Source organism: Gekko japonicus, unplaced genomic scaffold, assembly GCF_001447785.1.
Source record: "Gekko japonicus isolate JY-2015 unplaced genomic scaffold, Gekko_japonicus_V1.1 scaffold3010, whole genome shotgun sequence".
Classification (NCBI taxonomy): Eukaryota; Metazoa; Chordata; class Lepidosauria; order Squamata; family Gekkonidae; genus Gekko; species Gekko japonicus.
Window position 1 is genome coordinate 51361 of NW_015169876.1, and position 10261 is coordinate 61621.

The 10261-nt window shown below is 45.8% G+C and overlaps 1 protein-coding gene across 1 annotated transcript in view; it reads left to right on the top strand.

Annotated features, from left to right (window-relative positions):
* The first annotated feature begins 1271 nt into the window (after positions 1 to 1271).
* TTC14 (tetratricopeptide repeat domain 14) overlaps positions 1272 to 10261 on the top strand; it is a 32999-nt gene continuing 24009 nt past the window's right edge. The window contains 2 exon segments of the mRNA XM_015417454.1: positions 1272 to 1651; positions 6904 to 7028. Coding sequence (XP_015272940.1) covers positions 1506 to 1651; positions 6904 to 7028 — 271 coding nt within the window. The 5' untranslated portion in view covers positions 1272 to 1505.

The window sequence follows — 10261 nt, forward strand, 5'->3', positions numbered from 1 at the left end:
TTTTTAGATTTTTGGCTGGTTCTCCAACCCCGATTCCTATTACATCGTTTTATCGAATGTCACATCCTGTCAATTGCGTTGATAAACTCTGTGTAATCCGCTTTGAATCCCAGGGAGAAAGGCAGACTATAAATAATGCAAATAAATATAAATAAATAAAATACTTCCTTCCTCTGAGTCACGCATATGTAGGTTTATACACACACACGTGGCAACTAAAAACTGACTGACTTGCATTGCTTTTTACTGTATTTTAACTGATTTAAAAAAAATATTTTACTGAGTTTTAAATTTCTTCTCTGTATTGTAAACTGCCTTGGGGGCTTTTCATTGATGAAGAAGAGGATATTGGATTTATACCCCACCCTTCACTTGAGTCTCAGAGCGACTTACAAACTCCTTTCCGTTCCCCTTCCCACAACAGACACCCTGTGAGGTGGGTGGCGCTGAGAGAGCTCTTTCAAGAACTGCCCTTTCAAGGGCAGCTCTGACAGAACTATGGCTTGCCCAAGGTCATCCAGCAGCTGCAAGTGGAGGAGTGGGGAATCAAACCCGGTTCTCCCAGATTAGAGTCCGCGCACTTAACTATTACACCAAACTGGCTATATTGAAAGGTGATCTATAAATAACGAATGCTGCAAATGAGTATTCTCAGGAACCTGGAACGATACATTCCTAGAATAAAGTGTATGCAAATAAAACCGAGTATTAAAAAGCTAGGGCAATTCCTGATGGAAGTAAAAGTCAACATGCTCCCCTTTATTGAACTTTAAGGCCGACGCTCACAGAGGACTGTAAAGCCCACTGAAATCAATGGGGCTTATTTCCATGAAGCAAACACACGCTCAACCGCGAGCCCGTCTTTTAGCATCTTTGTGCCGCGGGCCCGAAGGCACCTGCCTTCAGTGAATCGAGGCTGTTGGCTCTGCAGGCAAAGCCCACCTCTTCTCGCCCGTTCCTGGCAAGAGAGCAGGAAGGAGTTTTCGTCCGTGGCTGCGTGCCCAGCACGAGCAAACGCCGGAGAGATGACCCAAAAAAGAGAGAGAAAAACCTCAAGTCCCGGCGGCATCTTGTAGACCAACAACAAGAGGGAGAGTCAAAGCTTCCCCCGTCAAAATCCCTACATCACAACTTCTAAGGCGAGTCTTAAAGGTAAAGGTTCCCTTGCTCGAAAGCCAGTCGAGTCCGACTCTAGGGTTGCGGTGCTCATCTCCGTTTCAAAGCCGAAGAGCCAGCGCTGTCCGAAGACGCTTCCGTGGTCATGTGGCCGGCAGGTCTAAACACCCAGGCGCACGGAACGAGTCTTACAGGGCTTCTATCATAGAGCCGGGGAAGGCTAGAGCGGCCCGAAAGTTGCGGTTACGGCGGCTTCCCCGCTTTTGCCGGAAGTTTCAGCGCCACGTCAGTCCCCCCTCCCCATCCGAAGGTTGCGTTTCCGGGTCGGGCCAGCAGCGCCGTATGTGTGAGGGGAGGCGTCGCCGCTCCGGGCGGCCTGACGGGGGGAGATGGAGCGGGACCTGCTTCGCCAGGCGCTTGGCTTCCACGGGCCGACGCTGCTGCCCCTCCTCCGGACCGAGCAGCACGACAATCCCGACTTCCGCGGCCTCCTGCCGCCCGGGGGGGCCGGTCTGGAGACGCTGCCTCCTGCCAGGTGAGGGGAAGCGGGCGGCGCCGCCCCTCCACGGAGCGGGGTGGGCGGGGCTTTATGAAGAAGGGGCGGGGTCGGGGAGTCAGAGCGTTCAAACCTCACTGCATAACACCGGGAGGGGTTTTTTTGCCCCAGAACCCCTTTTAGCGTCATTTGATGTCGTTATTTCCTGCCAGCCGAGCAGTTCGAAAGCAAGACATTGCAAGTAGATAAATAGGTTCCACTTCGGTGGGAAGGTAACAGCGTTCCGTGCACCTTTGTGTCTAGTCATGCCGGCCACATGACCACGGAAACGTCTTCGGACAGCGCTGGCTCTTCGGCTTGGAAACGGAGATGAGCACCGCAACCCTAGAGTCAGATTCGACTGGTTTTCGAGCAAGGGAACCTTTACCTTTACTTATGTCGTTGTTAAAGCTTTGAGGTGGTTTTTTGACAAAAAGTGTCTCTGAGCATGTATAGAGTGTCTTTAGCTGTATACTGAATAGCCAAAGCCCGCATCTCTGGGAATGGGCTCGCCAGGTGGCTTCTTTTCATTCTAGAAGCAATGCGCGATACGGCTCCCCGGGTTGCCAACCTCCAACTGCGGCCTGGAGATCTCGGGGAAGATTTCCCGGAATTACAGGTGGTTTCTAGACCACAGAGATCAGTTCCCCTTGAGAAAATGGCTGCTCTGTAGGGTGAAATCAGTGGCATTATACCTTGCTGAGGTCCCACCCTCCCTAGTCTCCACCCCCCTAAAATTTCAAGGTATTTTCCAGCAGAAGTTGGCAATCCTAGGCCTCAGGGATTGGTTCGGGAGCCAGCAGCTGAGAATCTGGACAGGGGGCTGTGCTTTGTCTTTGTCTGCCTGTTCAGTCGCTGGCATTCCTATTTCTCTGCTTGAGACCCTGAGCAGTCGGGTTAGAACAGATAAAAGGAAGTCCTTCTTCACCCAAAGAGTGATTAACGCATAGAATTCACTGCCACAGGAGGTGTACAGGCATGGAGGACTTCAAGAAGGAATTAGATTAGCATATGGAAGAGAGATCCATCAGTGGCTGTTAGCCACAAGGTATAGATAGGAACTCTCAGTCTGGGGCAAGGGATGCTCTGTATTCTTGGTGCTTGGGGGGGCAGCAGTGGGAGGGCTTCTAGTCTCCTGGCCCCACTGCTGGACCTCCTGATGGCACCTGGTGCTTTTGGCCACTGTGTGACAGAGTGTTGGACTGGATGGGCCATTGGCCTGATCCCACATTGGCTTCTCTTATGTTCCTATGAAGCCCAGGGTTGCTTTGTAAAAGCAGGCAATGGCAAGCCACTTTTAAACATCTCTTGACTTGAAAACCCTATGGAATCGGCATAAGTCAGCTGTGATTTGACAGCAAAAAAGGCTGTGAATCAGACTTAGCAATCAGTAATTTGTTTTAAATTATAAGTTCTGATTCACCATAACATTTCAGTTGATTTTCCTCTGCAGGGAAACGATTTTGCACAGCAATTTTTGTCTGAATATGTCAGTGTCAATATTTGAGGGTTGGTTAGATTGGTGCAACATTGCCAAGCTTTATATCCCGTAGGTGCTTATCAGAATCCTAAGTACATTAGGGAGTAATCCCCTTTGTTAGACTTACACCTGAAGAAGCAGGCTGTCGAAATCTCAGTTTTAGTCCCAGTTAATGGTGTGAGGTTCGTTACTGCTGAAGGCTGAGCACATTGAATTAAAAGAGCTCATTTGAGCACCAAAATGAGTAAAGACACAGATATCTGAATTGTGTTGCTGATTTTCTAAGTATGACATGCTGTTGGCTGCAGCCAGCTGAAACTATGAGCTTTTGAAACTATGAGCTTTTACTTTTGGGAGTGACTAAGCATTTAAAAGAGCAAGAGTCCAGTAGTAAATAGAAGACTAATAAAATTTGTGGCAGGGTATGAGCTTTCATGAGTCACTGCTCACTTCTTCAGATAGTTATGTGTAACGCTGGTAAACGGATTGTCAGCTCAATATGAAATCTCCCAAAATAGTAGAAGTAGTGCCTGTACCTTTAAGAAATGAATACCCTCTGAGATCTCAGTGGCCATTGTGGAGATTGCTAGGAAACCACAACGATATTGTCAACCCCTTGTTATCTGTCAGTAAAAGGCATGGAGGAGGGGCAAGACCCTTTCTAGAGCTATTCGGATCTCCCGGCACCCCTGCTCCTCTCTGTCCTGTCCTGGAGGAAGGACTCAGTGGGGCCAGGCCCAGTGCCACGTCAGTTTTCCCCACCAGGCATGTTGCTACCATGCAGTTTGTGCAGCTCATCCAGATGCAATGGTGGCTACAAGCTGATGCCACAAAACTTGCCTGGCCAGCAGCAGCCTCCACGCAACTTGCATGACTTGGCTGCACCCAGCCATGGCTGCCACACAACTTACCTGAGTGACTTCCTACAGCATGACTTTAGCAGCTTGACCATACTTTTCCCAGGGAGAGGCTGCCAGTGGGAGGGAAGGAGGGAAAGCTGAGAGCCAGCAGGGTAGAGTGGTTAAAGTGTTAGACTAGGATCTGGGAAAAAAGGTAAAGGTTCCCTTGCTGGAAAGCCAGTCGAATCCGACTCTAGGGTTGCGGTGCTCATCTCCATTTCAAAGCCGAAGAGCCAGCGCTGTCCGAAGACGTTTCCATGGTCATGTGGCCGGCATGACTAAACACCAAGGCGCATGGAACCGAAGTGGTACCTATTTATCTACTTGCAATTTCTTGCTTTCGAACTGCTAGGTTGGCAGGAGCTGGAACTAGAGATGGGAGCTCACTCCATCATGCGGCACCCGGGTCTCGAACTGCTGAACTACTGACCTTCCACAGCCTGCAGTTCAGTGTCTTAACCACTTGAGCCACCGCAGTTCCAGGATCTGGGAAACCCAAGTTCAAAGCTTGATGGGTTGCCTTGGGCCAGTCTCGCTCCCTCTCTGCCTAAAGTACCTCGCAGGGTTGCTGTGACGATAAAATGAAGGAGAGGAGAATGATGTAAACTGCTTTGGGGTCTCCACTGGGGAGACGTTTGGGTAGAAATGACGGGCAAGGGACCAAGGATTATAAGAACATAAGAGAAGCCAATGTTGGATCAGGCCAATGGCCCATCCAGTCCAACACTCTGTGTCACAAATACCAGGTGCCATCAGGAGGTCCACCAGTGGGGCCAGAAGACTAGAAGCCCTCCCACTGTTGCCCCCCCCCCCAGCACCAAGAATACAGTTCATCACTTGCTCCAGACTGAGAGTTCCTATCTCTACCTTGTGGCTAATAGCCACTGATTGACTTCTGCTCATGCCCTCTTTGAGAGCTAGTATGTGAGCCAGTGTGGTTTAGTGGTTAAGTGCATGGACTCTAATCTGGGAGAACCGGGTTTGATTCCCCACTCCTTCACTCGCAGCTGCTGGATGACCTTGGGCAAGCCATAGTTCTGGCACGGCAGTTTCTGTCAGAGCTCTTCTCAGCCCCACCCACCTCACAGGGTGTCTGTTGTGGGGAGGGGAAGGGAAATGTGTTCGTAAGCCGCTCTGAGACTGCTTTGGGTAGTGAAGGGCGGGGTATAAATCCAGTCGCCGCCTCCTCCTCTTTTCTTTCTTCATGTTATAATGTGAGGCCCGAGCAAATAGATTTTAGTAAAGCAAGTTATTTCCAGCATTCAGTAAAGCAAGCTATTTTCAGTGTATGAGCTCAGCGATCATATTGGAAGAAACAGGATGTGGTAACAGAGGGCCAAAAAGTCCCAGACCGAAACAAAAAAAGTCTGGCAGAAATAGGGTTGCCAGGTCCCCTCATCGCTCCGGTGGGGAGATTTGGGGCGGCATTCTGGGATGTCCCTGACGTGATGACGTCGCCTGGAAGTGATGTCATCATGCTGGGGACATTGCGTGGGGACGCTCTGGTTTAAGGGTAAAACTCTGTGGTAAAACTGGCTTAAAACTACAGATGTAAAATTTCCGGAAATTTTGAAGCTCGGAAAAAATCCGTTTTTTTTCGGGGGAAAATGGAAATTTTTGGAAAAATTGAAAAAAATGCTACATTAGCACTTCTTTTGTCTTTTCTAGATTGAAAGTCATTCTGTTACTTTAGGACATAAAATATGACTATGGACATTTTTACTTGGCATGAAATTATCACAACTAGCATATTAAAAATATAGTGTGTCCAAACAGTTATTACAAACAGAATACCTGCCCACATGCAAAAACAAAACTGAAACCTTTTTCTTTTCTCGTGACAATAGCACCTCCTAAAGGAAGAAATGCATCTTGTTCTTGCATTGGAGAGTTCAGTTTGTAACCTAGGACTTGCTTGTCCTCAGTGCACAGAAATTAGATCAATCTGATACCATATATATATATTTTAGAAATGATTTGGAAAATATTTGAACACCTTGTCTTAAAATATTTTATTCATCATGTTAAAATAAAACGTTCCATAATCAATTTTTTCCCTTTCCTTTTCTTTTTTCAATTTTTCCAAAAAACCCAAAAAGGCTTCAGGAAAAAAACGGGAAAAAACGTTTTTTCCCCGAATTTTCCCGGTTTTTTCCCGGGCCTTCACATTTCTGCTTAAAACCATAGCGTTTTGCCCTTAAACCAGAGTGCCCCCACGCGATATCCCTGGCATGATGATGTCACTTCTGGGACTGGTAAGCTAGGCAGAAAGGATACTGTTGTTCATGCAGAAGATCTATCTGGGGACTGGGAAGTCCCTTTTCACCAAGCTAAGGGATGAAAAGCACTTATAAGGAGAAATTGTATGTCTGCTTTTATGTTGTCTTGGCAAAGTTATTCCTTAATAGGCATGAAGGAAATCAAGGACTTGTGTTGTAACGGGCATCTGCGCATGTCTAAGAGTTGTTTACTTCAGTGTATAAAATGTGAATGTTGAAGCAAGTATGTTGGACCTCTTGGCTCTTTCTCTGCCAAGATCCCCTTTATTATTGCAATAAAGTTCTATCTGCTTCTGGAATTTCCCTGTTGTGTCCTTTATTGGGCATTGGCACACCAGGCAGTTTGCCCATATGGGTAACATAAATGAAGAAAATAATAAATAAAATTGAAGACAGGGAACATATAAAAGAAAGGTGAGTGGCAAGGAAAGAAGAAAGCATAGAAAGGAAAGAGAAAGAGAATATGGATGCTGCCAGGAGGAGAGAAAGAGGAAGTAATGTCTAGGAGAAAATGAAGTGACCCCTGAAAGTAGTCTTGTAAGTTAGTAAGTCTGATTGACAGCTACAAAATTTCAATTGTGTTTGCTCTTTCAGGAAAGAGAGAGGAATAGACAATGTTGAAATACAGCACTTCATTGCAAAAAAAGCCGATCTGCTTTTTTCTCATTCGTGGAAAACAAATGTGCCAACAACGACAGAAGCAAATGAAGAAAATGAAGGTAAGACTTTCATGGGCACATACATCTTAGAGTCAGTTATCCATTCTCTACATTCCCAACCATCGCTTTACAAAAACTTCTTCATTTCCCCCCTGTAATATTAAACTCAATTTGTCCATTTCAGCTACACCCAGTAATTTCTCTATTATTTCATCTTGTTTGGGGATATTATCTTGCTTCCAGTATTTCGCCCATTGTATCCTAGCTGTAGTTATTATGTATAATATTAAGTATTTTTCATTATAATTAAGGTGTTCTGGAATCATGTTAAGTAAAAATATTTCTGGCACTAAGTCAAGTTTCACTTTAACCATTTCCTGTATTATTTTCTGGATAGATATCCAGTATTTTTGTATTTTCGCACATCGCCACCACATATGATAGAACGTTCCAACACTTGTTTTACATTTCCAACAAATGTTAGAGCAGTTTGCATAACATTTTGCTATTCTTTCTGGTGGCCAGTACCATCTGTGAAACATTTTAAAAACATTTTCTTTAAAACTAGTCGCCCTCATAACTTTAATAGATTTCCAGACCTGTCAGGTTGAATTGTGTTACCTACATCTCTTGTCCATGCAGCTATGTTAGTCTTTGAAGAAAGGAATATGTAAGTAAGAAAATCAATAAATACAATTAATTAAAAAAAAGACTTTCATGGGCACAATCTGTGTGTTCTTCTAGTCTCACATCCTCATCATAAATGTGAAGGGCTCGGGGTGAGGGCTCTGTTCTTACTGGTAATGGGAAAAAATGGGAAGAGTTGAGGGGAAATTAGGAAATAAAAATCTTGTATGACATCTGTTCTCTCTTAGAAGGACCAGTTTTTTAAGGTCATGGTCCTGCAGCCAATTCAAAATTCTCTTAGGTCATTGTTGGTACAGAGATGACTGAATTGCTAAGCAAGGAACTTTCTTGCTACTGGTGTTGGGAAAGTTCTTTGAAATGTTATAAGATACTGGAAACGTTCAGATATTTGCAGCACAATCCTGTGCTGAGTTACTCCGGTCTGAGCAGATTGATATCAAAGAGTTTAGACTGGAGTAACCCAGCACAGGATTGCAGCATTGGACCATGAGTGCTGTCTGAGGAACGGCTGACGTATTTCCGGTGTGACATGTTGGCATCAATAGTTGTAACAAGAAATGGAGATAATTTATTTCAGTTTCTATCTGCATTATTTATTACAAAACTTCCTGAACCCCCAGCACATTGTGTTCTTCTTGTCGGGACTGTAGACAGACTTTTCCTACAGGCCCTGTGGCAAGTAAAAATTGCTCTCCAGTAGGATAGGAAGCTTTTGCAAACTGGAAAGGGAACGGGTTCTTTTCCTTTCCTCCCAAACTCTTAGTGTGTTACAACTGACTAATGTAAATCTACATGGACAGGTAATTAATAATAATTATCGTATGGCATCGTGTGCAATGCTCCCTCTAAGCTGTGGAGTCTTGTGAGCAAAATTCTACTTTGTGAGCTCCTGGCATTAAAGTTGTGAGCGAGCGATTTGGCTACGGCATAAATTAGTTTGCTCTGGAGCCATCTTTCCTGAGCTGAGACAAAAATGTGTGAGCCAGAGGTTAAAAAGCTGTGAGCTAGCTCACACTAACATCTAACTGATCGTGTGTAGTATAGCCAGGAGAGCCTATGATTGTCTGGCAGTCAGAAGTTCTATCTTTTTAGGATTAAGCACCACTAGGTGGCGAGCTAGACTTGTTTTTTAGGCAAGAGATGATTCAGAGGTGGTTGGTTTGCCGTTGCTTGTCTCTGCGTCACGGCCTTGGTATTCCTTGGAGGTCTCCCTTCCAGTTCCTAGCCAGGGCTGACCCTGCTCAGCTTCTGAGATTTGACAAGATCGGGCTAGCCTGGGCTATCCAGGTCAGGGCATGTGGGCAGGTTTGTTAGTGGGATAATGTTTAAGGTAGAAGTCCTACAAAAAGAGTGAAGCTTTTGCCACTGAATGGTTCTGTCTCCGATTGCTTGTGTATTTCATCGGTGTCCGTAGGATTTCATCCATAACCCATAGGATTAAGGGCCTTGTTTCTAAATTGGGGGAATGGGCATTGAGATTAATTTTGGCAGTCTTTTGTGGTTCAGCGTGGCATTTCTGTGATGAAAAGTGGTACAATTTGCCTGAATTTACCATGAATGGCTACCAAATCGGGCTCATTTATGCTGGCTCTTTGCGGGAAGAACTGTTAATGTGTGGGTTACGCCCATGAATATGGCACTTAAAACAGAGAGCCTGTGGATCTGTATTGAGTGTCTGTCTCTTGTGGCTGAGGGACTACCACTGGCCAGCCTCCGACAAATCTGAAGTTAGAAGTACTTTCTAAGTAAGTGTGGATTTTAGACAGGATACATCTAGGGAGTGATCCTCAGCAAGTCTACCTACAAGTAAGTCCCATGTGATTCAGTGAGGCTTCCTCCCAGGAAAGTGGTTTTAGGATTGCAGCCTTACTCACTTTTTCCTTTTAGAGATTAACTGCTGTCTTGCAGAAGCAATGCTGATCTCTTTAACGCAGGAGTAAATAACTTGTTCCTCTTGCACAGCCACAACAGCAAGCCATTATAAGAACGCAAGAAGAGCCCTGCCGGATCAGACCAGTAGTCCATCCAGTCCAGCATCCTTTCTCACACAGTGGCCGAGCAGTTCCTCTGGACGGCCAACAACAGGGCACAGAGGCCGAGGCCTTCCCCTGATGTTTCCTCCTGGCTCCGGGATCCAGGGGATTAGTGCCTCTGAATGTGGAGGTTCCCCTCAGTCACCACGGCTAGTGGCCATTGATAGACTTATCCTCCATGAATATATCTAATCCCCCTTTTAAAGCTCTTTAGGCCATCACTGCATTCTCTGGCAGCAAATTCCACATTTTAATCACTCTCTCTGTAAAGTAGTATTTTCTTTTGTCAGTCCGAATTTATTGCCTGTCAGCTTCACCGGATGCCTTTGAGTTCTGTTTTGGGAGCGGGAGAAAAAATGTCTCTTTGTCAGCTCTCTCCACCCCATGCATCTCTCCTTATATATAATTGAATAGTGGGTGCCAAAGTTCTAATTCTAAAATGCACTCCCTTAGTGTATGGCTGATGGCACTGCTCCTCAGCATATATCGCCACCAATCAGAAGGCAAAGCCCGGGTCCCGCCCACACCACAACTGCTGCGACAACCTGGTCTTTTGCATATGGAAGCTGATTGGACTTCAGGCCATTCCCCCCCCCAAACCCCCCCCCCCCC